We start from the raw sequence: 27,713 nt of genomic DNA on the forward strand, positions 1-27,713 counted from the left end.
CCTTTCTTGCTCCGCCTGAACTTGAGGAGATACTAATCTAAAACCGGGACTTTGCTCCGCCTGAACTTGATGAGATACTTATCTAAAACTAGGACATTGATTAAAAGGACTTCTATACAAGCCGGTGCCAAAAGCAAATAAATTTTCATGAATAATGTTACACAAATACATCAAAAAACAGCATATCATAGCAAAGAAATACCTTTAACTAAATGCCTTTCTTGCTCCGCCTGAACTTGAGGAGATACTAATCTAAAACCGGGAGTTTGCTCCGCCTGAACTTGAGGAGATACTTATCTAAAACTAGGACATTGATTAAAAGGACCTCTATACATGCCGGTGCCAAAAGCAAATAAATTGTCATGAATAATGTTACACAAATACATCAAAAAACAGCATATCATAGCAAAGAAATACCTTTAACTAAATGCCTTTCTTGCTCCGCCTGAACTTGAGGAGATACTTATCTAAAGAAATACCTTTAACTAAATGCCTTTCTTGCTCCGCCTGAACTTGAGGAGATACTTAACTAAAACTGAGACTTTGCTCCGCCTGAACTTGAGGAGATACTTATCTAAAACTGGGACATTGATTAAAAGGACCTCTATACATGCCGGTGCCATAAGCAAATAAATTGTCATGAATAATGTTACACAAATACATCAAAAAACAACATATCATAGCAAAGAAATACCTTTAACTAAATATAGAACTAAACTTTAGTTTGGATTTTTTTATACCAAACCAAATACGTGGAGCAGGTGAATATAAGAATAAATAGACCAGTAGTGCAGTTGATTGCCAGCTTTCACGTCCTACTGACATGCTTGTTTTAGTCTCCACTAATATCCAGCTTGTTGGTGAACAAAGCACTCTTAAGTTCAGCCATGTATTTATTTGTTTTGCTAGATCTAGGGTTTATTTGTGTGCTCCTTCTAGAAATTTCCAGTTATACTTTGTGAGGTGTAAGACGTGCATGATGTTTCTCGAATACTACCACAAAAGACAAGCAGCAGGTGAAATAAACATAAATAGAAAGCTTCAGTTTAATTGAAATTTGATTAGTTTTAACTAAGAAGGTAGATTTGATGCTAGCTAAATACAAAGACAGATTGAAAAACAGATGCCTAGGCTGTATACCTCACGTTAGACCATCTTTAGAGAATCTTTATACATATATAGAAATTGATTTGTGCAACTTGAGACGTGTAGATATGATATACATGGAAAGCCAAGCATGCATAAGTCCACTAACCAGGATAATTGATTTGATGCTATCTGTTTTAACTTTAAAGTTTCCATCATCTTGGAGATTCAGAAGCACATCCAGAAGATCATCCCCTGCTTCAATTTTATTTTCACCTGTCTTCTTCTCTACCCTGCTGGCTCTACGTTCATTGATAATGTCTTCAAGCGTCTGATCCGTTTCTTCATGCAACCTCTGGAGGCTAGACGTCATGTTACTGATCATGTGTACTAATCTAGCGGAAGGGAATAGGTCTACAATATTCACACCTCCTACTGACTTTGACACTTGTTCAATAGTGTGTCAAAATCGAGCTTTGTTTTTGCATTTCTTACCAATGCTTGTTCTTGTAATAATTTCATTTGACAAATCCAAAAGCAATTCCCTGGTTGATTGGCGAACCTGCTTTCGAACGGATGGAGCTGATTAAATTTGATACCTCTTCTTCCCTGATTGATCTGAATGAGAGTTTACGTGTTGCACTAAATAGCCCCCATATGCATGCTTTTCGCATTAGTTTCGAGTGGTCTCCAAATTTTGCAAATGACATGCCCTGGCCATTGTAAAGCATGATTTCTGAAACAAGGAGAGCTGGTCTTTCAGCAAAGTTGATTTCCTGCGTCTTCAATACCTCTTTTGCTGCGTCTGGTGAAGAAATAATAACAGTAGGAACTTCTCCAATCTGAATTTGCATGATTGGTCCATATTTCTTGGCCCAATGCGCACAGAGATAATGGGGCATTGTTGCAGAGCTAGCTAGCTGATGGATGTTTCCAATTAAGGGTAATTTCCATGGTCCCGGAGGTGGTGTGCGAGTTGAGTCATGGCCTTTTGATTTCTTCCCTAATCTCAACACAGCGAAGACAAGGAGAAGGAAGCCCAGGACAAGGGGAATTTCCTGCTGCATGATAATGAGAAGGGATTGGAATATTGGCTAATTAAAATGTAATCGAAGTGGCGTGGCTATATAATTCAACAATTTGATGCAACTGTAACTTAAAGATATCACGATTTTTATAAATTTGTGGTCCACGTGGTTCCAAGTTAAGTAAGGAATCCAGATTTGGACGGCCAAAAATTTTTATTTCAAAAAATTAGAAAAGGTTTTGTACTTGTAAGCAAGGTTGTAAATTATGTTCTGTCACGACTTAGCTTTTCAAAGCTAAAATAACTGTAATTTTTTTTTTTTTACCATTCTGAAAATTGATAAACCGGTTTCCATTTATTATGGAGGATCAATCCATATGCCAAACATCAATCAATATTTTATTAATAACAATTCTTATGCATACACATAATATTACGTTTACATGATTACAAGCTCATATATTACGTTTGCATGATTACGAGCTCATATTATAAAACACGTACATAATCATAAGTTTGCACCTTTTACTACTAATAGATATTAAAAAATTAAACAAGAGTATGAACAACAAATACATGTATAGTACACTTAGTTAATAAAAAATAAATTGTGATTTGAAATGCGACTACATGATTCTTTACAAAAGTAAGTTTCCATGTAATGGGGTTTCTAAGCATCTCGTTGGTGAGACATCCATGCTACAATACAAATATTCACAAAAATTACAAACATTTAATAGTAAGCAATTAAATGGTTTAATGAAAGTATTAATGTTATACTCCGTTTAACACATAACAAGTGTAGTTCTTTCATTTACTTGGTATATACTAATCATAATACACATGAACACATCAATTCTTGAAACTAACTCATAACTTCCAAATTCAGCTATCTTTATAGGATGCTATTAGTCAAAGTTAATCATTTAATCATCCCAGTCATTCTATTAAGATGTCATTAGCCTAAGCTAATAATTTATTCATTAACAATTACACCATTGACAGTTTGGTATTTATGCTAATGCGATATTATGACACTCATAATAAAACATTTCATAAATTAGCATTATGAAAGAGAAAAGTGAAAACCACCTACATGTTCCACCCGTGGGGTGTCCTTGTCTTGACGAAGGTCTGATCCCAATTGCACTACCTAAAAAATCGATAGCCACAAATCAGTACATTCGTATTCAGTAATTGCACAACTCTTCACCATGCATGTCTCAAGCATATACAAGTTCATATTAAAGTGTTCCACATATTACAACCATATAATGCAATCATTTTAATCATTGGACCCATTCAAATACATAATTCTGCTGCAAAAGTTAATTAGTGAAAACTGATTGGTAGTGATGCAGATTCGTCAGCGGACTGATTCGTTGGAACACAGAATTGTCAGTGAACTGATTCGCTGGTGACACCGAAATTACCATTCAGCAGCAAAAACTGATTCGGTGCAGACACCACCATTTGGCGACAAAAACTGATTCGCTGCAGACAACACAATTCGGCAACGAAAACCTGATTTGCTGCAAACACCATAATTTAGCAGCGAACACCTGATTCGTTGCAAACAACACAATTCGACAGGGAAAACCTGATTTGCTGTAGACACCATAATTCAACAGCGAATACCTGATTCGCTACAGACAACACAATTCAACAACGAACATTAATTCACTGCAGACACCATAATTCGGCAACAAACACTGATTTGCTGCAGATAACACAATTCAATAATGAAACATCCATATGCGTTTTGGTTCCAGCACACAGTTTTTTAATTAGAATCCATCATAATCATATAATTTCAAGCATGAACAACTACATGCAATGTAGTTCCAGCACATAGTTTGTTATTAAAATCCAGCAGAATCACATAATTTCAAGCATGAACAATTGCATGCATTTTATCACACAATGTATTTTGGCCAACCTTTCAGCTATGGTCAGTCCTCTTCCAGTGATCGGTTTCTTAGTGTAATTAGTATCATTTCATTAATAATGTTCTGATTTAACATTAAAGCACGGAGTATGTCTACCATGTTAAGTCATGTTTGTTCTTTATATAATAGTCATTGATCGTTTGAATAAAATTTGAAAGTCTTTTCAAATCTCATTCCATCTTGACCAAGTATTTCTTAATTTATGTAAGTAAGGATTGCAAAATATCTCTGAAAAAATCAATCACTACTAAAAAAAAAATTAAAGAAAGACGAAAAGGAGTTGAAGTTATACTGATTTCTCTATTTTTTTAAGATAATATTGTTATCAAAATATTTAAATCCAACCCGGTACATGATTTTTCTTAGACTTATATTATAGGTTAAACTGGTTCGGGAAATGAAATTACTTTAATTTTTTTTCAAAATAAAGAAAAAAAATAGATTTTGAATATTAAACTTCTCAAGTCAATTGATTTATCTTTACATAGAATTTTTTTTTAAACCTAGCTTGAACTAAGGGCTGATGTAGGTAATTTTCAAGTTAACCCGCTACACTAAACCGGATTTAATAAATGTTATTGTCATCCCATCCTAAACAGAAAAGGTAACGGTGTCAGTGGAAGCTTGAACTAAGAAAAGCAAAGTCTTTTTATTTCTTAATTTGATCAAGTTAATTGTCCCTTCGATTATGTGTTAAGTACTAGAGATAGTAAGGGAGAAATGGACATGCACGCGGTTCTGATTATCCACCCAGATTTTCCCATTTGGGACAAGTAGGGAAGTCATGCCTGTTGTGTTAATTAGTCTCTTTTAGAGTTAGAAGTAAGAAGAAAATATATAATGGTTATCTAAATATATAATTAACAATTTAATCTATGCTTTTGAAATTTTCAACTTAAAACTTGTAATGTTGTCACCTATTAAACAATTTATAATAATTTCTTTTTTAAAAAAGTAAGTTTCATATTGAACACTCATATACAAATCAATGTAATCCACTATGTAATTTTTGTTTCTGTTTTTTTCTTTATAAATCTACAGTTTGGTCATTTCATTTGAATTTTTTTTTTTGGTCTTTTGACATTGAAATAATTCAAGTTTGGACTTTAAAATTATTTTATCTGTTTGGTTCCTGAATATCATACACGCAACAAAAATAATAAAATAAAATTATTCAGGAGTCTCTAGAATCCTATTAAAAAAATCTAATTAACTAGAGATCTTATCTTCTTCGGCTTTTAATAATTCTTTAAAAATTAGGCTATCGCAAATCACAAGCTATCCAATTGTCCGGTCTCTAACAGTAATCCACACGAGCCACCAGTGAGAAATCTCCTAAATCCCTATTTAGGAGAAAGTATTAGCTCTCTATTTTGTGACTTACATAGTTTTTTTATCTCACATATAATCATTAAAAATAAGAGGCATAACTTAATATTTATAGAGAAATCTGAAAAACCTATAAATGGACAAAATATCAATTTTTTCTTTAAATAATATCCATATATTAATTTAGGATAATTTTAGAAATGAACTTAATCAAGTCCTTACTTAATTTTTCTAGGTCTAGAAGTATAATCCTTGTATTAATTCTATTCCAGTCCTTAATTTTTAAAATATATTTTAATCAAGTCATATTTAATTAAATCATCACAGTTTAAGTTCTGATTAATGATTCTTAATATGTGTGACCCATTAAGTTCATAATATGTTGGTTTAAATATATATATACAACATCGATGATGGGTGGATTGGAAGGTGATTTACTTTGGATCTGTATATGGTTCCTCTATAATCTTTCTTCGTTCTAGCTCTAGTCTTTTTAATCTATCTAGGATAGAGATGTCTGCCAATTGTCCATTTTAGAATCTAATTTTTATTTAATTGTATAATATTATAATTATAAATTTATAGGAAATATTACAAAAAAATATGTTTTTTCATCGTAATTATCTTTTCTAATTTATTTTAAAAATGTATTTTTCCATTATAATTATCTTTTTTAATTTGTTTAATTCTTTTTAGCAACAAATAATTTTTTTATGAATGGCATAGTTCATTGAATAAAAATAAAAAAATTATTTGCAAAAAGGAGAAGATGTATATTTTTAATCAAAAACAATATAATTTTCTTATTCATGTTCTTTTTTATTTATAAAAAAACATGCTTTTTTGCGTGAAATATTGTTTTTTAACTAAAAGTTCATTATAACCGTTAAAGTAAGTTTTAATTAAAAAATTTAAAATTAAATATATTTGTATGCAATTGCAAGGAAAAAAAAAAGAATATTCAATCTATGAAAATTATATAAAAAATTTTAATAATTGTTTTTTTTTTTTTTGTATTGGCCTAGAAGGGTGGGTAAGCATGTCTCTTCTAATTCAAAGAAGCCTAAATGTACGCGGAAGGCTATACTTACACACTTAGGCTATTAGGTGTAGGAATTGCTATGTGTGCTAAGGTTATAACATGAGCACTCACACGGTACATGGATAATAACTGATATATAAGAGGAAGATAAATAATTACACATTACACACAAATAAAAAATATTTGTTGTGGTTGATGTTTTAACTTCAAAACATCTTTTAAACGATAAAAATATACAAATTTAAATCAAATAAAAAATATTTCAAGCCCCAACTAATTTTTCTAGCAGGACGAAATTAAAAAAACAAGATAATGAAATGCCTCGTAGCAATATACACCTATTAATACCACCATCTGTTTTTTTTTTTTTTGTCATAATATGGTCAATCAACTTTTATCTCTCTCCCCCTTTGCAAATGACTTTCTCTCTTTTTTTAAAAAAAAATTATGCAATTAAAATGTAGAAAAAAAGTTTACAACATAAATGTAAAATCCTAAAATTAAAGGGATTAAAAATGTGTAAATAGATATTTTTTTGGAAGAAAATTTATTTTTTCCCATGAAAAAAAAGACCGGTTTGTTTTCTTTGGTTTTTCTCTTTTAATTGTTTTTTATAGCATAAATTTAAATTCTATTTAATTAAAATGGCCTCAAATTAAATTTTGAAAATTTATCACCACCAAAAAATTGCTAAAGACCGATGAAATAGTTCATGGTCCTTTATGCTTGATGTATTCTGGACTGTATAACAAATGGAATTACTAATATAGTGTTTGTTGAGGATTTCATCGGATAGTCTAAAAACTCGAAAACATTTTGCAATTCCTTGATAAAATTGGTTTGGATATTTTCGATAGACTCAATGGTGGAACATTTTATATATATTGATAATTCCATTGCTATTTCATTGATTGCTTTTTTGTTTTTTTGTCATGTTCATTTATTGTAATCTTAATTGTATTTTGTTAACCTAAAATCACATAAAAAATCAACAAATTTGAACAACAAAATTTTAAAATATTAATTTAACAATTAATATAAATATCTTAATTACAAAAAAAAACAATTTCCTAATAAAATAGAGCTGGAGGTGAAAAAATCTTGAATTAAGAGGTCCAAGATGTCCAGAAAAGGGAGGTTAACATGTCTACAAGCATGCCTATATTTTCTCTCATCGCTTCCTGTTTTGTTCTCCGTACTTTGCCTTTAGATAAGCCTTCAGAATAGACAAATGTTCACCAACTTTGTTGTTAATCATTTTTTGGCCCCACATGCTGGAGATGGTGTGTATCTTTTTTAAACCAAAGGCGGAAGTTTAGTTCATGATTGTTGAAAAATTGATAAAAGCAGAGAAGAAAGAAATGTCCTTCGAACCTTGTTTCAGCTATTTCTTGCTTTCTTTATTCTCCTCTTTTGCTGCCAAAATCATTAGGTTTCTTAAGCTGATTAGGAATCTTCATGATGCTAAATTTGTTTTTTTTTATCTGGTCTTTAAGATTGGATAAATCTCTCAGAATTTGCACTAAAAAATTAATTTTGCTACTGTCGCAATTTCTTTTGTGATACCAACTTTGTTCCAATTTAGGTTTTGATTCTGACTTGGTTTCGTGTAATATCTGACTATTCTTTATTAACCTACACCTTTATTGGGTTCTAGGGCTCACTGTTCTTATGTCAAATTCTCAGTTAGATTGGGATGCTCGGCATTGTCAGTTTCTGAATCAAATCAGGAGATCTTTTTGACCAATCAGATTGCAGCCAAATTATGTTCTTCAAAACAAATTTATCTCACTTTAAATCCTTCATGAAAGTTGTATTCTTGTACACGTAGATGAATTTGGGTATTTAAATCTCCTGATTTTGATATCACTTTGAATTTATCCTCCTTGCCATACACATTGAAGTTTGCATATTTATCATGGCTATTATTTCTTATATTGTTGGCTACATGTTTATTTTTATACACGTCTTATGTTACTCTATGTAGCTAGAACATTTGCTTCACTTAAATGGTTTTTTTGCACCGTTGCTTGAATTGGTTGACCTATCGTTAGAATTGAAAGCAACATAAATTTTCTTATATACCATTTGGTCTTTAAAAAAAATGACCTTGCAACTCATGAAATTTCTAAGTGTCTAACAACTCTTCCAAGCCTATATATACAGCTTGTTTTGTGCAATAGTATGAATAACGATATCTACTAGCTCTCATTACATACTCCGACATCCTCTCCCACTTTTCTTAGCCATAAAATTATCACTTTCTTATTCTTCTTTTCAGGTAAGAGTGGTGCTACATTTTATGTAGAGTTTCACATCTTGTAAGTAGTGCATGCTTATAAGATATAGGAAGGCAACTAGGCTTGAAATATCCCTAAGACGGTTTGCTATAACACAATTTTGAATCGCTACACCAGATGTGCATGTGATAGGCACATATTGTCTTAGGAGAGTGATACAGCCATGCCTCGAGATAGTTGCCTAATTATTCGGTAATTAGCAAATTTGTGTTTTCCTTCGCTATTTTCAAGTATGTAATATCCTACCTTTTATTTTTCCAACAAGATTTATTAATGATGATTAAATAAAAAAAGAGAGAGAGATACAATAAAAATATTGAGGAAGCCCACTACAACTCCAGTAAGGGATAATACCAATGCACACCAACACAAACGTCATTCTATAAAAATGCTTTTCGCCTTTGTCTCCACGAGGAGCAAGGGTGGAGCCATGAATTTTTCATGTCTTGTGCTTATTAAATAAATATATAAATTTGTGTAATACCTATTTTTGTCAGAACCATAAATATGCTTGTAATGTTCAATCCTCCTTAAACGATGCCATGCTCTATACATGTTCATGTTCCATTAACAAATAAAATCATACCATGCTCCGTTTAAAAACACAGCACACAAACCGTATTAATTTAACTAACTTAATGATTAAAGCCCTAAACACATAATTATAAAACCATTCTATTGTCGGATGGTGAAAAAACACCAAGAGAATGTCAAACCGTTAATCACGATTAATAAATAATCAAACACGTCATTAACATTAATCATCATAAACTATGAGCTTGTTGTTTTATTGATCCCCACAGCACTATCAATGTCTCTCTAATTCCAAGTTTCTTTGTATTTTTTTTAATAATAACAATTAAACATGGTCCGAAAATAACAAGATATTAACCTAGCAAGTATAAGGCCCAAGTCCGAGGCTAGTGCATTAATCCTACTTAATTTTATTGTTAAGAAAATTAAAAAAAATTGTTTTTTTTAATAAAAAATATATTTTTTAAGAATCTTAAGTTGATGTTGATTAATATGCATTTTAGACCAAAAAAATAGAAGTTACAACGGATTCTTCGAAGTCGACCTGCTGTGCAAAAGGAGTTTAATAACAGTGATTCTAATATGTTCCTGTTAATCTTCCTTTCATCACCTGCCACTTAATTTGGCGGTGTCCCTAGCTACCTGGCCCAACACTCTCTGGCGACAAATATCAGCTGATGATTCGTCTGAGCAATATTTTTTTAGGGGCTGTTAAATCTTGGAACATGAACATTGGCGTCGGTGATCTACGAGGAAATGGCAAGGAAATGTAGAAAAACTGGGATATTGATTAAAAGGACCTTTATACATGCCGGTGCTATAATTAAATAACTCGTCATGAAAAATGTTACACAAATATATCAAAAAACAGCATATCATAGCAAACAAATACCTTTAATTAAATGTTTTTCTTGCTCCACCTGAACTTGAGGAGATACTTAACTAAAACTGGGACTTTGCTCCGCCTGAACTTGAGGAGATACTTATCTAAAACTGGGACATTGATTAAAAGAACCTTTATACATGCCGGTGCCATAAGCAAATAAATTGTCATGAATAATGTTACACAAATACATCAAAAAACAACATATCACAGCAAAGGAATACCTTTAACTAAATGCCTTTCTTGCTCCGCCTGAACTTGAGGAGATACTTAACTAAAACTGGGACTTTGCTCCGCCTGAACTTGAGAAGATACTTATCTAAAACTGAGAAATTGATTAAAAGGACCTCTATACATGCTGGTGCCATAAGCAAATAAATTGTCATGAATAATGTTACACAAATACATCAAAAAACAACATATCATAGCAAAGGAATACCTTTAACTAAATGTCTTTCTTGCTCTGCCTGAACTTGAGGAGATACTTATCTAAAACTAGGATTTTGCTCCGCCTGAACTTGAGGAGATACTTATCTAAAGAAATACCTTTAACTAAATGCCTTTCTTGCTCTGCCTGAACTTGAGGAGATACTTAACTAAAACTGGGACTTTGCTCCGCCTGAACTTGAGGATATACTTATCTAAAACTGGGACATTGATTAAAAGGACCTCTATACATGCCGGTGCCGTAAGCAAATAAATTGTCATGAATAATGTTACACAAATACATCAAAAAACAACATATCATAGCAAAGAAATACCTTTAACTAAATGTTTTTCTTGCTCCTCCTGAACTTGAGGACATACTTAACTAAAACTAGGACTTTGCTCCGCCTAAACTTGAGGAGATACTTATCTAAAACTGGGACATTGATTAAAAGGACCTCTATACATGCCAGTGCCATAAGCAAATAAATTGTCATGAATAATGTTACACAAATACATCAAAAAACAGCATATCATAGCAAAGAAATACCTTTAACTAAATGCCTTTCTTGCTCCGCTTGAACTTGAGGAGATAGTTATCTAAAACTAAGACATTGATTAAAAGGACCTCTATACATGCCGGTGCCATAAGCAAATAAATAGTCATGAATAATGTTACACAAATACTTCAAAAAACAGCATATCATAGCAAAGAAATACCTTTAACTAAATGCCTTTCTTGCTCCGCCTGAACTTGAGGAGATACTTATCTAAAACCGGGATTTTGCTCCGCCTAAACTTGAGGAGATACTTATATAAAGAAATACCTTTAACTAAATGTTTTTCTTGCTCCTCCTGAACTTGAGGAGATACTTAACTAAAACTGGGACTTTGCTACGCCTAAACTTGAGGAGATACTTATCTAAAACTGGGACATTGATTAAAAGGACCTCTATACATGTCGGTGCCATAAGCAAATAAATTGTCATGAATAATGTTACACAAATACATCAAAAAACAGCATATCATAGCAAAGAAATACCTTTAACTAAATGCCTTTCTTGCTCCGCCTGAACTTGAGGAGATACTTATCTAAAACCGGGACTTTGCTCCGCCTGAACTTGAGGAGATACTTATCTAAAACTAGGACATTGATTAAAAGAACCTCTATACATGCCGGTGCCATAAGCAAATAAAATGTCATGAATAATGTTACACAAATACATCAAAAAACAGCATATCACAGCAAAGGAATACCTTTAACTAAATGCCTTTCTTGCTCCGCCTGAACTTGAGGAGATACTTAACTAAAACTGGGACTTTGCTCCGCCTGAACTTGAGGAGATACTTATCTAAAACTGGGACATTGATTAAAAGGACCTCTATACATGCCGGTGCCAAAAGCAAATAAATTGTCATGAATAATGTTACACAAATACATCAAAAAACAGCATATCATAGGAAAGAAATACCTTTAACTAAATGCCTTTCTTGCTCCGTCTGAACTTGAGGAGATACTTATCTAAAGAAATACCTTTAACTAAATGCCTTTCTTGCTCCGCCTGAACTTGAGGAGATACTTAACTAAAACTGAGACTTTCTTTGTCCATTTTAGAATCTAATTTTTATTTAATTGTATAATATTATAATTATAAATTTATAGGAAATATTACAAAAAAAATATGTTTTTTCATCGTAATTATCTTTTCTAATTTATTTTAAAAATGTATTTTCCCATTATAATTATCTTTTTTTATTTGTTTAATTTTTTTTAGCAACAAATAATTTTTTTATGAATAGCATAGTTCATTGAATAAAAATAAAAAATTATTTGCAAAAAGGAGAAGATGTATATTTTTAATCAAAAACAATATAATTTTCTTATTCATGTTCTTTTTTATTTATAAAAAAACATGCTTTTTTGTGTGAAATATTGTTTTTTAACTAAAAGTTCATTATATCCGTGAAAGTAAGTTTTAATTAAAAAATTTAAAATTAAATATATTTGTATGCAATTGCAAGGACAGAAATAGAATATTCAATCAATGAAAATTATATAAATAAATTTAATAATTTTTTTTTTGTATAAGTAAGCTATACTTACACACTTAGGCTATTAGGTGTAGGAATTGCTATGTGTGCTAAGGTTATCACATGAGCACTCACGCGGTACATGGATAATAACTAATATATAAAAGGAAGATAAATAATTACACATTACACACACACATTGGTGGATGGATATATTGAGGTTAAAATGATCATCACATGTATGTTCCCTCTACAATATTTCTTCATTGGTAAATGCATTTTTCAACATAATTATCTTGTCTAATTCTTTTAATTTTTTTTAAAACAATTAATTTTTTTACTAGCAGCATAGTTCTTTAAATAAAAGTAACAACAACTAGAGAGAGAAAAACATTTGCAAAAACTATAATTAATTTAAACTAAAAAAAAGAGAAGATGTATATTTCTACTAAAAATATATAATATTTCTTATTCATAAACTTCTTTTTTGTTTTAACAAAAACATGTTTTTTTTGTGTGAAATATTGTTTTTAAGTAAAACTCATTATGATCATGAAAGTAAGTTTCAATATATATATATATATATATATATGCAATTGAAGATAAGAAAAAAAAGGAATAATTAATCTAATAAAATTATATATAAAATTTTAATAATTTTTCGTTGTATGGCTTGAAAAGATAAGTAAGCATATTTAGCCCACTTCAAAGAAGCCTAAATATACGTGGATATAACATCATTTATCCTATTAAAAAACAGTAAAAATAGATAATGCGTCATTGATTAGTTAAAATTTTGGCCACTTGAGGTGGTTGAGAAGTAGAGATCTAAACAACGTATTTTTTATCTTAAAAAAACTAAAAATATGCTAGGAAGTTTATTAAACTAATTTTTAACTTCAAAATATTTTTTAAACGATAAAAATATACAAATTTAAATCAAATAAAAAATCCCAACTAATTTTTCTAGCCAAGTTAATAAAATGCCTCTTAGCAAGATGCACCTATTAATACCAAGATCCATTTTTTTTTATTTGTGTCATAATATGGTCAATCAACTTTTATCTCTCTCCCCCTTTGCAAATGACTTTTTCTCTTTTTTTTTAAAAAAAAAATTAGGCAATTAAAATGTAGAAAAAAGGGTTTACAACATAAATGTAAGATACTAAAATTAGGGATTAAAAATGTGTAAATAGATATTTTTTTGAAAGAAAATTTATTTTTTCACGTGAAAAAAAGGACCGGTTTGTTTTATTTGGTTTTTCTCTTTTAATTGTTTTTTATAGTATAAATTTAAATTCTATTTAATTAAAATGGCCTCAAATTAAATTTTGAAAATTTATCACCATCAAAAAATTGCTAAAGACCGATGAAATAGTTCATGGTCCTTTATGCTTGATGTATTCTGGACTGTATAACAAATGGAATTACTAATATAGTGTTTGTTGAGGATTTCATCGGATAGTTTAAAAACTCGAAAACATTTTGCAATTCCTTGATAAAATTGGTTTGGATATTTTCGATAGACTCAATGGTGGAACATTTTATATATATTGATAATTCCATTGCTATTTCATTGATTGCTTTTTTGTTTTTTTGTCATGTTCATTTATTGTAATCTTAATTGTATTTTGTTAACCTAAAATCACATAAAAAATCAACAAATTTGAACAACAAAATTTTAAAATATTAATTTAACAATTAATATAAATATCTTAATTACAAAAAAAAAACAATTTCCTAATAAAATAGAGCTGGAGGTGAAAAAATCTTGAATTAAGAGGTCCAAGATGTCCAGAAAAGGGAGGTTAACATGTCTACAAGCATGCCTATATTTTCTCTCATCGCTTCCTGTTTTGTTCTCCGTACTTTGCCTTTAGATAAGCCTTCAGAATAGACAAATGTTCACCAACTTTGTTGTTAGTCATTTTTTGGCCCCACATGCTGGAGATGGTGTGTATCTTTTTTAAACCAAAGGCGGAAGTTTAGTTCATGATTGTTGAAAAATTGATAAAAGCAGAGAAGAAAGAAATGTCCTTCGAACCTTGTTTCAGCTATTTCTTGCTTTCTTTATTCTCCTCTTTTGCTGCCAAAATCATTAGGTTTCTTAAGCTGATTAGGAATCTTCATGATGCTAAATTTGTTTTTTTTTATCTGGTCTTTAAGATTGGATAAATCTCTCAGAATTTGCACTAAAAAATTAATTTTGCTACTGTCGCAATTTCTTTTGTGATACCAACTTTGTTCCAATTTAGGTTTTGATTCTGACTTGGTTTCGTGTAATATCTGACTATTCTTTATTAACCTACACCTTTATTGGGTTCTAGGGCTCACTGTTCTTATGTCAAATTCTCAGTTAGATTGGGATGCTCGGCATTGTCAGTTTCTGAATCAAATCAGGAGATCTTTTTGACCAATCAGATTGCAGCCAAATTATGTTCTTCAAAACAAATTTATCTCACTTTAAATCCTTCATGAAAGTTGTATTCTTGTACACGTAGATGAATTTGGGTATTTAAATCTCCTGATTTTGATATCACTTTGAATTTATCCTCCTTGCCATACACATTGAAGTTTGCATATTTATCATGGCTATTATTTCTTATATTGTTGGCTACATGTTTATTTTTATACACGTCTTATGTTACTCTATGTAGCTAGAACATTTGCTTCACTTAAATGGTTTTTTTGCACCGTTGCTTGAATTGGTTGACCTATCGTTAGAATTGAAAGCAACATAAATTTTCTTATATACCATTTGGTCTTTAAAAAAAATGACCTTGCAACTCATGAAATTTCTAAGTGTCTAACAACTCTTCCAAGCCTATATATACAGCTTGTTTTGTGCAATAGTATGAATAACGATATCTACTAGCTCTCATTACATACTCCGACATCCTCTCCCACTTTTCTTAGCCATAAAATTATCACTTTCTTATTCTTCTTTTCAGGTAAGAGTGGTGCTACATTTTATGTAGAGTTTCACATCTTGTAAGTAGTGCATGCTTATAAGATATAGGAAGGCAACTAGGCTTGAAATATCCCTAAGACGGTTTGCTATAACACAATTTTGAATCGCTACACCAGATGTGCATGTGATAGGCACATATTGTCTTAGGAGAGTGATACAGCCATGCCTCGAGATAGTTGCCTAATTATTCGGTAATTAGCAAATTTGTGTTTTCCTTCGCTATTTTCAAGTATGTAATATCCTACCTTTTATTTTTCCAACAAGATTTATTAATGATGATTAAATAAAAAAAGAGAGAGAGATACAATAAAAATATTGAGGAAGCCCACTACAACTCCAGTAAGGGATAATACCAATGCACACCAACACAAACGTCATTCTATAAAAATGCTTTTCGCCTTTGTCTCCACGAGGAGCAAGGGTGGAGCCATGAATTTTTCATGTCTTGTGCTTATTAAATAAATATATAAATTTGTGTAATACCTATTTTTGTCAGAACCATAAATATGCTTGTAATGTTCAATCCTCCTTAAACGATGCCATGCTCTATACATGTTCATGTTCCATTAACAAATAAAATCATACCATGCTCCGTTTAAAAACACAGCACACAAACCGTATTAATTTAACTAACTTAATGATTAAAGCCCTAAACACATAATTATAAAACCATTCTATTGTCGGATGGTGAAAAAACACCAAGAGAATGTCAAACCGTTAATCACGATTAATAAATAATCAAACACGTCATTAACATTAATCATCATAAACTATGAGCTTGTTGTTTTATTGATCCCCACAGCACTATCAATGTCTCTCTAATTCCAAGTTTCTTTGTATTTTTTTTAATAATAACAATTAAACATGGTCCGAAAATAACAAGATATTAACCTAGCAAGTATAAGGCCCAAGTCCGAGGCTAGTGCATTAATCCTACTTAATTTTATTGTTAAGAAAATTAAAAAAAATTGTTTTTTTTAATAAAAAATATTTTTTTTTAAGAATCTTAAGTTGATGTTGATTAATATGCATTTTAGACCAAAAAAATAGAAGTTACAACGGATTCTTCGAAGTCGACCTGCTGTGCAAAAGGAGTTTAATAACAGTGATTCTAATATGTTCCTGTTAATCTTCCTTTCATCACCTGCCACTTAATTTGGCGGTGTCCCTAGCTACCTGGCCCAACACTCTCTGGCGACAAATATCAGCTGATGATTCGTCTGAGCAATATTTTTTTAGGGGCTGTTAAATCTTGGAACATGAACATTGGCGTCGGTGATCTACGAGGAAATGGCAAGGAAATGTAGAAAAACTGGGATATTGATTAAAAGGACCTTTATACATGCCGGTGCTATAATTAAATAACTCGTCATGAAAAATGTTACACAAATATATCAAAAAACAGCATATCATAGCAAACAAATACCTTTAATTAAATGTTTTTCTTGCTCCACCTGAACTTGAGGAGATACTTAACTAAAACTGGGACTTTGCTCCGCCTGAACTTGAGGAGATACTTATCTAAAACTGGGACATTGATTAAAAGAACCTTTATACATGCCGGTGCCATAAGCAAATAAATTGTCATGAATAATGTTACACAAATACATCAAAAAACAACATATCACAGCAAAGGAATACCTTTAACTAAATGCCTTTCTTGCTCCGCCTGAACTTGAGGAGATACTTAACTAAAACTGGGACTTTGCTCCGCCTGAACTTGAGAAGATACTTATCTAAAACTGAGAAATTGATTAAAAGGACCTCTATACATGCTGGTGCCATAAGCAAATAAATTGTCATGAATAATGTTACACAAATACATCAAAAAACAACATATCATAGCAAAGGAATACCTTTAACTAAATGTCTTTCTTGCTCTGCCTGAACTTGAGGAGATACTTATCTAAAACTAGGATTTTGCTCCGCCTGAACTTGAGGAGATACTTATCTAAAGAAATACCTTTAACTAAATGCCTTTCTTGCTCTGCCTGAACTTGAGGAGATACTTAACTAAAACTGGGACTTTGCTCCGCCTGAACTTGAGGATATACTTATCTAAAACTGGGACATTGATTAAAAGGACCTCTATACATGCCGGTGCCGTAAGCAAATAAATTGTCATGAATAATGTTACACAAATACATCAAAAAACAACATATCATAGCAAAGAAATACCTTTAACTAAATGTTTTTCTTGCTCCTCCTGAACTTGAGGAGATACTTAACTAAAACTAGGACTTTGCTCCGCCTAAACTTGAGGAGATACTTATCTAAAACTGGGACATTGATTAAAAGGACCTCTATACATGCCAGTGCCATAAGCAAATAAATTGTCATGAATAATGTTACACAAATACATCAAAAAACAGCATATCATAGCAAAGAAATACCTTTAACTAAATGCCTTTCTTGCTCCGCTTGAACTTGAGGAGATAGTTATCTAAAACTAAGACATTGATTAAAAGGACCTCTATACATGCCGGTGCCATAAGCAAATAAATAGTCATGAATAATGTTACACAAATACTTCAAAAAACAGCATATCATAGCAAAGAAATACCTTTAACTAAATGCCTTTCTTGCTCCGCCTGAACTTGAGGAGATACTTATCTAAAACCGGGATTTTGCTCCGCCTAAACTTGAGGAGATACTTATATAAAGAAATACCTTTAACTAAATGTTTTTCTTGCTCCTCCTGAACTTGAGGAGATACTTAACTAAAACTGGGACTTTGCTACGCCTAAACTTGAGGAGATACTTATCTAAAACTGGGACATTGATTAAAAGGACCTCTATACATGTCGGTGCCATAAGCAAATAAATTGTCATGAATAATGTTACACAAATACATCAAAAAACAGCATATCATAGCAAAGAAATACCTTTAACTAAATGCCTTTCTTGCTCCGCCTGAACTTGAGGAGATACTTATCTAAAACCGGGACTTTGCTCCGCCTGAACTTGAGGAGATACTTATCTAAAACTAGGACATTGATTAAAAGAACCTCTATACATGCCGGTGCCATAAGCAAATAAAATGTCATGAATAATGTTACACAAATACATCAAAAAACAGCATATCACAGCAAAGGAATACCTTTAACTAAATGCCTTTCTTGCTCCGCCTGAACTTGAGGAGATACTTAACTAAAACTGGGACTTTGCTCCGCCTGAACTTGAGGAGATACTTATCTAAAACTGGGACATTGATTAAAAGGACCTCTATACATGCCGGTGCCAAAAGCAAATAAATTGTCATGAATAATGTTACACAAATACATCAAAAAACAGCATATCATAGGAAAGAAATACCTTTAACTAAATGCCTTTCTTGCTCCGTCTGAACTTGAGGAGATACTTATCTAAAGAAATACCTTTAACTAAATGCCTTTCTTGCTCCGCCTGAACTTGAGGAGATACTTAACTAAAACTGAGACTTTCTTTGTCCATTTTAGAATCTAATTTTTATTTAATTGTATAATATTATAATTATAAATTTATAGGAAATATTACAAAAAAAATATGTTTTTTCATCGTAATTATCTTTTCTAATTTATTTTAAAAATGTATTTTCCCATTATAATTATCTTTTTTTATTTGTTTAATTTTTTTTAGCAACAAATAATTTTTTTATGAATAGCATAGTTCATTGAATAAAAATAAAAAATTATTTGCAAAAAGGAGAAGATGTATATTTTTAATCAAAAACAATATAATTTTCTTATTCATGTTCTTTTTTATTTATAAAAAAACATGCTTTTTTGTGTGAAATATTGTTTTTTAACTAAAAGTTCATTATATCCGTGAAAGTAAGTTTTAATTAAAAAATTTAAAATTAAATATATTTGTATGCAATTGCAAGGACAGAAATAGAATATTCAATCAATGAAAATTATATAAATAAATTTAATAATTTTTTTTTTGTATAAGTAAGCTATACTTACACACTTAGGCTATTAGGTGTAGGAATTGCTATGTGTGCTAAGGTTATCACATGAGCACTCACGCGGTACATGGATAATAACTAATATATAAAAGGAAGATAAATAATTACACATTACACACACACATTGGTGGATGGATATATTGAGGTTAAAATGATCATCACATGTATGTTCCCTCTACAATATTTCTTCATTGGTAAATGCATTTTTCAACATAATTATCTTGTCTAATTCTTTTAATTTTTTTTAAAACAATTAATTTTTTTACTAGCAGCATAGTTCTTTAAATAAAAGTAACAACAACTAGAGAGAGAAAAACATTTGCAAAAACTATAATTAATTTAAACTAAAAAAAAGAGAAGATGTATATTTCTACTAAAAATATATAATATTTCTTATTCATAAACTTCTTTTTTGTTTTAACAAAAACATGTTTTTTTTGTGTGAAATATTGTTTTTAAGTAAAACTCATTATGATCATGAAAGTAAGTTTCAATATATATATATATATATATATATATATATGCAATTGAAGATAAGAAAAAAAAGGAATAATTAATCTAATAAAATTATATATAAAATTTTAATAATTTTTCGTTGTATGGCTTGAAAAGATAAGTAAGCATATTTAGCCCACTTCAAAGAAGCCTAAATATACGTGGATATAACATCATTTATCCTATTAAAAAACAGTAAAAATAGATAATGCGTCATTGATTAGTTAAAATTTTGGCCACTTGAGGTGGTTGAGAAGTAGAGATCTAAACAACGTATTTTTTATCTTAAAAAAACTAAAAATATGCTAGGAAGTTTATTAAACTAATTTTTAACTTCAAAATATTTTTTAAACGATAAAAATATACAAATTTAAATCAAATAAAAAATCCCAACTAATTTTTCTAGCCAAGTTAATAAAATGCCTCTTAGCAAGATGCACCTATTAATACCAAGATCCATTTTTTTTTATTTGTGTCATAATATGGTCAATCAACTTTTATCTCTCTCCCCCTTTGCAAATGACTTTTTCTCTTTTTTTTTAAAAAAAAAATTAGGCAATTAAAATGTAGAAAAAAGGGTTTACAACATAAATGTAAGATACTAAAATTAGGGATTAAAAATGTGTAAATAGATATTTTTTTGAAAGAAAATTTATTTTTTCACGTGAAAAAAAGGACCGGTTTGTTTTATTTGGTTTTTCTCTTTTAATTGTTTTTTATAGTATAAATTTAAATTCTATTTAATTAAAATGGCCTCAAATTAAATTTTGAAAATTTATCACCATCAAAAAATTGCTAAAGACCGATGGAATAGTTCATGGTCCTTTATGCTTGATGTATTCCGGACTGTATAACAGATGGAATTATTAATATAGTGTTCGTTGAGGATTTCATCGGATAGTCTAAAAACTCGAAAACATTTTGCAATTCCTTGATAAAATTGGTCTGGATATTTTCGATAGACTCACTGGTGGAACTTTTTATATATATTGATAATTCCATTGGTATTTCATTGATTGGTTTTTTTTTTGTCATGTTCATTTATTGTAATCTTAATTGTATTTTGTTAACCTAAAATCACATCAAAAATCAACAAATTTGAACAATAAAATTTTAAAATATTAATTTAACAATTAATACAAATATCTTAATTACAAAAAAAAATTTCCTAATAAAATAGAGCTGGAAGTGAAAAAAATCTTGAATTAAGAGGTCCAAGATTCCAGAAAAGGGAGGATAACATGTCTACAAGCATGCCTATATTTTCTCTCATTGCTTCCTGTTTTGTTCTCCGTACTTTGCCTTTAGATAAGCATTCAAAATAGACAAATGTTTATTAACTTGTTCTCGAACCATCTTTTGAATGGCCAATGATGTTAAGTTAAACCAAATTATAGGGTGCCTACAATAAAGAATCTACAATTTGCCCCTATTTCTTAGGTCATAGTCATATACGTACCATAAAACCAATTCCTTTTGATCCAACATTAACTCCAAGCCTCCAACCACAATTAATATAATCATATACGTACCATAAAACCAATTCCTTTTGATCCAACATTAACTCCAAGCCTCCAACCACAATTAAAAATTATATTTTGAATGGGTTGAAGTGTCCTTTCCATGTTTCACATGTATATCGACGTTATATATTCCTAAAAAAACTAGTTAAAATTCAAAATCCAATCAAAACTCCAAAACAAATAGTCAAGTTTATTACAACTTTTTTAAAATTACTTACAACGAATGCTTCGGCTTTGTTGTTGACAAACCATTGCATCCTTTTTACCCTAACCTTTTTTTTTTTTAATGTGTTTCCACATATAACTCCATCAGAGTTAGTTCGCGTCCAAGCTATGTAGCTCGTAAAATAAATCATTTGTTAAAAAATCTCACAAGTAAATACTAAATTAACATTTTAAAAAAAATACTTGAAAAACATAATGAGGAATTACCAAGCATTTTCCATGGTTCGCAAAAGAAATGATCCACCAATGTGCTTGTTTATGGAAGCATGAGTCTCTTTGTTTCTGTTCTATGACCTGGACCATGAATGCCTTCTAAAATCATTTGACACCATATATTTTTGAAAATTCTCCAAATTAGTCTCTGTTATATGGTCTGGTCTATAATATTTCCTTAACACAACCTCATCAAACTTGGCTCTGTCCATTGCATATTTATAGGCAATGTTTCACAAATCACACAATCTGTTTTGAAAAATTGTTAAACAAAAATAATATGATGAAAACAAATATTACAATTTGAAGAAATATATAAATTTGACACTTTACAACTTACCTAGTTGCACTATGGTTTTTCCACACTCTCCTGGCCATCCCCTCGTTTTTCGCATCCCAGTAAAAAACATTTTATAATCAATTTCGTAAACTAAATAATTTTTTAAATTTAAAAACTATATATAAACTAAAAGTATGATTATTTATATTCCAACCTTAAACTTTCCTCACCAAATCTTAACTATACTCATCAATTCAAGATGACCTTAAATATGTCACTATTTAAACAATGATTCTTCCAAACATCTGATTCGCTGCGGAAAATACAAATTCGGCAGCGAACACCTGATTTGCTGCGGAATACACAATTCGACAATGAACACCAGATTCACTATAGACAACATAGATTCGGCAGGGAATATCTGATTCGCCACGGGATACATAATTCGATAGCGAACACCTGATTCGCTGCCGATAACACAATTGGTTCTTTGGATTCAGTAGAATCATACAATTTTAGCATAGACACATGCAAATTCAATTCCAGCACATACTTTGTCATTAGATTCCTATTTCAGCAGTAGCATGTTTTCAAGGCTACAAACACACGTTCTTTTGCTCTTAACATCCATCAACACATTTTCATACAAGTTCTTCAACCATACATGCAGAATTCATGACAATAACACGTTTATAATTCTGTTTTGGTTTTACATAATTAAACAACTCTAACAAGATCATCATCTTTGCATTTTATCCCTTTAATCTATGTTCTGTCCAGCCCTCACCATAGCCGACCACTTCTTTATGTTCCCCATTCAGCCCGATTTTCAACCCTCATCCTTGTCTAGTTTTTCTTAATAGTTGGTGTGAGAATCTTAAGCTATTTACTTTAGGTTTTCTTCTCCCCTTTCAGTCCTAAGGCCCCAAGAACAAGTGGAGGAGTAGTATGGTTCATACCTCACAAATTCAACAAGTTCAATGCAGGTTGCGGTGGCTTGCTCTCCCTCTTTTTTTTTTTTGTTTTTCTTCCTTCCTTCTCTTGTTGTCCAGCCGGCCTCTAGGCTCCTCTTTCTCCTAGGTTTTTGGTTTTGTCTACTTCTTCTTACTCACTTCTCACTCCATGCTCAGGGAAAGTAGCATGCAGGCTGGTTGGGTTCTGTTTTTTGCTTGGAGGAGGGATGTGTGTGCTGTAGCCACGACTGCTGTCAGTTTTGGAGGAAGGTCTAGGCTCGAGCTTCCACCATGTTTTCAGTCACTTCTCCTTCCCTCTAGCTCTCTTCTCACGTAGCACCCTAGGAGATCTGCATGGAGCTGGTCGATTTTAGTCTTTTTTTTGGGAAGAGGGAGAGGGTCTACTGCATGTAGTTGGTTGATTTTGCCTTGGAAAAGAGGGAGAGGCCTGCTGCATGAAGCTGGCCGCCCATTTGGGGAAGAGAAAAGGTCACCCTCCCTCTCTCCTTGCATTTATACCCCTTTTTAAATGAGAGGGAGGTGTTTGGATGCTGGATATCTTTGGTTCTTATCCCTCTTTTGAGCTATCCTAGATTGGTTCATATTCCAATTCTCCCCTATGATAGGCCAATCTCACACCAATTTTTGTTGGGTTTTACAGTGCCATTGCCTGCATCGCTGCCGATTCAGAAATCAACAACCAAATTATTAAACTAGCAATTTTACCATATAGCTAAAGAAATGGATGCCCAAGTACTGTGGAAGAAAATAAATAAAATTTATGAGAGGAAAATTGCATGGAACAATGCCTTCATGATGAGAGGCAATGCTTGTTATAAGTTGTACAAGATAAAAGTACAGCCGCACAAATCTAAGCTTGAAATAAAATGGGTTTTGCTGGAAATGAGGAAATACTGCTTCTTTATTTTGAATTTTCCGTCTAGTTTGATTGATTTGGGCTAATAGGGTTTTGTTAAAATGAGTAAAGCTTGATTGTTATTCCAACAACCTTGTAATAAACTAATTAGTAAAAATGTAGCTAAGTAATTTATAAATGAGAGCTACCAAGTTGATGATAGTTTATTTAACTGCTAGGTTATTCTCGCAACCAATTTTTGTGCAGATTGTTTTAACATGACCAAGAAGAAATCATCAATTCCACCAACACCTCAAATTAAGGGAAGACTTGATTAATATCATGACAAAAGCTGAAAAGGATAGGCTCTGATATAAGAAAAGGGGAGGGTGATTTGGTCAACTGCTTGTTGCATTGTTCTGTAAGCCAAACTATTAGAATTAGTTGTGACTTTTCACATTTTAATTTAGCTAATATCACTCTTAATTCTTCATAGGTAGAGTCAATTGCTTAATTATATACAGCACAAGCCTACAATAGATCATGTGAATTTGAATGGGTAAAGGCTGGAGGTGTCCTATAAAAAAATAAAGAAACCTCCTGATGGATATTGTGTATAGAACATAAGATGGTAAATACTAATTACAATGCTTTGTGGTAAGATCAAGATTTTATTTAAGTTGCTGATATACTTCTGGTTGGAGATGGTTGGCCTTTTGGTAAGATCAAAATTTATTAATGATGATTAAATACTTGAAAAGGGAGAAATAGTGAGCCAGGCCACTACTCCTGCAACGGATAAAACCCATGCGCGCCAAACGAAGACCATGCGCCAGCAAAAAGAAAGAGAAAAACAAACGGTGGTTTATAATTCGTATTCATTACATGGACGAAGGACGATATGGGACGGGAATTAATATAAGATCATGCTTTCTTCTGGTCAGGGAACTATAATGCTCCTCCATGTCAAGAGCTTCTGGTGTTACTCCATTTGGAAGTTTCCAATCAAAATGGTATAACAGTTGCGCAAGAGCCAACTCGACATTAGCCAAACCAAAGGTCATTCCTGGGCAGATTCTCCTTCCAGAACCAAATGGGATGAATTCAAAATTGGCACCTTTATAATCAACGGAGATATCTAGGAATCTCTCAGGATGGAATTTCTCAGGTTCGATCCAATAATTGGGATCCCTTCCAATAGCCCATGCACTCACCATTACTTTGCTGTTAGCTTCTATGGCATATCCATGAACTTCACAACTATTGACGCATACTCTTGGAATGAAAGGTCCTGGAGGATGAAATCTCAAAGTTTCTTTGATAATTAGCTTCAAGAAATTCAAATTTCCGATACTTGATTCATCAACATTCTCAATATTACCCAAGACTTGCCTCACTTCTTTCTGTGCCTTGTCCATTACACTTGGGTTTTTCATCAATTCCGCCAGTGTCCATTCCAAAATCGTTGACGACGTTTCACTCCCACCAATGAACATCTCCTGAAATAAGACTAATTAATGAGTTAGCTAGGTTCAAATATGTGAAATTTCATTAGTTTTAACTAAGAAGATAGATTTGATGCTAGCTAAATACAAAGACAGATTGAAAAACAGATGCCTGGGCTGTATACCTCACGTTAGACCATCTTTAGAGAATCTTGATATATATATATATATAGAAATAGAAATTGCTTTGTGCAACTTGAGACGTGTAGATATGATAAACATGGAAAGCCAAGCATGCATAAGTCCACTAACCAGGATAATTGATTTGATGCTATCTGTTTTAACTTTAAAGTTTCCATCATCTTGGAGATTCAGAAGCACATCCAGAAGATCATCCCCTGCTTCAATTTTATTTTCACCTGCCTTCTTCTCTACCCTGCTGGCTCTACGTTCATTTATAATGTCTTCAAGCATCTGATCCGTTTCTTCATGCAACCTCTGGAGGCTAGACGTCATGTTACTGATCATGTGTACTAATCTAGCGGAAGGGAATAGGTCTACAATATTCACACCTCCTACTGACTTTGACACTTGTTCAATAGTGTGTAAAAATCGAGCTTTGTTTTTGCATTTCTTACCAATGCTTGTTCTTGTAATAATTTCATTTGACAAATCCAAAAGCAATTCCCTGAGGTTGATTGGTGAACCTGCTTTCGAACGGATGGTGCTGATTAAATTTGATACCTCTTCTTCCCTGATTGATCTGAATGAGAGTTTACGTGTTGCACTAAATAGCCCCCATATGCATGCTTTTCGCATTAGTTTCCAGTGGTCTCCAAATTTTGCAAATGACATGCCCTGGCCATTGTAAAGCATGATTTCTGAAACAAGGAGAGCTGGTCTTTCAGCAAAGTTGATTTCCTGCGTTTTCAACACTTCTTTTGCTGCGTCTGGTGAAGAAATAATAACAGTAGGAACTTCTCCAATCTGAATTTGCATGATTGGGCCGTATTTCTTGGCCCAATGCGCACAGAGATAATGGGGCATTGTTGCAGAGCTAGCTAGCTGATGGATGTTTCCAATTAAGGGTAATTTCCATGGTCCCGGAGGTGGTGTGCGAGTTGAGTCATGGCCTTTTGATTTCTTCCCTAATCTCAACACAGCGAAGACAAGGAGAAGGAAGCCCAGGACCAGGGGAATTTCCTGCTGCATGATAATGAGAAGGGATAGGAATATTGGCTAATTAAAATGTAATCGAAGTGGCGTGGCTATATAATTCAACAATTTCATGCAACTGTAACTTAAAGATATCACGATTTTTATAAATTTGTGGTCCACGTGGTTCCAAGTCAATAAGTGAGGAATCCAGATTTTGACGGCCAAAAATTTTTATTTCAAAAAATTAGAAAAGGTTTTGTACTTATAAGCAAGGTTGTAAATTATGTTATGTCACCAATGAGCCTTTCAAAGCTAAAATAACTATAAATTTTTTAATTTCTTTTAATATTCCAGGAATTAATAAACCAGTTTTCACTCGTTGTCGAGGATCAATCTATATACCAAACATCAATCAACATTTTATTAACAACAATTCTTATACATACACATAATATTACGTTTGCATGATTACAAGCTTATATTATAATATACGTACATAATTATAAGTTTGCACCCTTTTACTACTAATAGACATTACGAAATTAAACAAGGGTATTGAACAACAAATACACGTATAACACACTTAGTTAATAAAAATTACATCATGATTTGAAACGCGACTATATGATTCTTTATAAAAGTAAGTTCCCATGTAATGGGGTTTCTAAGCACCTTGTTGGTGAGACATCCCTATTGCAGTACAAATATTCACAAGAATTACAAACAATTAATAGTAAGCAATTAAATGTTTTAATGAAAGTATTAATGTTATATTATGTTTAGCACATAACAAGTGTAGTTCTTTCATTTACTTGGTATATACTAATCATAATACACATGAACACATCAATTCTTGAAACTAACTCATAACTCCCAAATTCAGCTATCTTCATAGGATGCTATTAGTCAAAGTTAATCATTTAATCATCCCGATCATCCTTTTAAGATATCATTAGCCGAAGCTAATAATTTATTCATTAACAATTACACCCTTGACAGTTTGGTATTTATGCTAACGCGATATTATGACATTCATAA

At 31.7% G+C, this 27,713-nt stretch overlaps 1 protein-coding gene across 1 annotated transcript; it reads right to left on the reverse strand.

Moving 5' to 3' along the window:
* Positions 1-24,786: 24,786 nt before the first annotated feature.
* LOC133682759 (cytochrome P450 726A27-like) lies at positions 24,787-26,776 on the reverse strand. Its single transcript, XM_062106273.1, has 2 exons — positions 25,830-26,776; positions 24,787-25,571 (listed from the first exon to the last, which is right to left on the reverse strand). Exons 1-2 carry the CDS (start codon positions 26,727-26,729, stop codon positions 24,954-24,956), a joined length of 1,518 nt encoding a protein of 505 aa, XP_061962257.1. The 5' UTR covers positions 26,730-26,776; the 3' UTR covers positions 24,787-24,953.
* Between the last annotated feature and the right edge of the window lie 937 nt (positions 26,777-27,713).

Source organism: Populus nigra, chromosome 2 (genome assembly GCF_951802175.1).
Source record: "Populus nigra chromosome 2, ddPopNigr1.1, whole genome shotgun sequence".
Taxonomy (NCBI): domain Eukaryota; kingdom Viridiplantae; phylum Streptophyta; class Magnoliopsida; order Malpighiales; family Salicaceae; genus Populus; species Populus nigra.

Coding starts and splice junctions, on each gene's coding strand:
- LOC133682759 (XM_062106273.1), bottom strand. CDS start 26,729: ATGCAGCAGGAAATTCCCCTGGTCCTGGGCTTCCTTCTCCTTGTCTTC. Junction 25,572..25,829: donor GCATCAAATCAATTATCCTG/GTTAGTGGACTT, acceptor GTCTTATTTCAG/GAGATGTTCATTGGTGGGAG.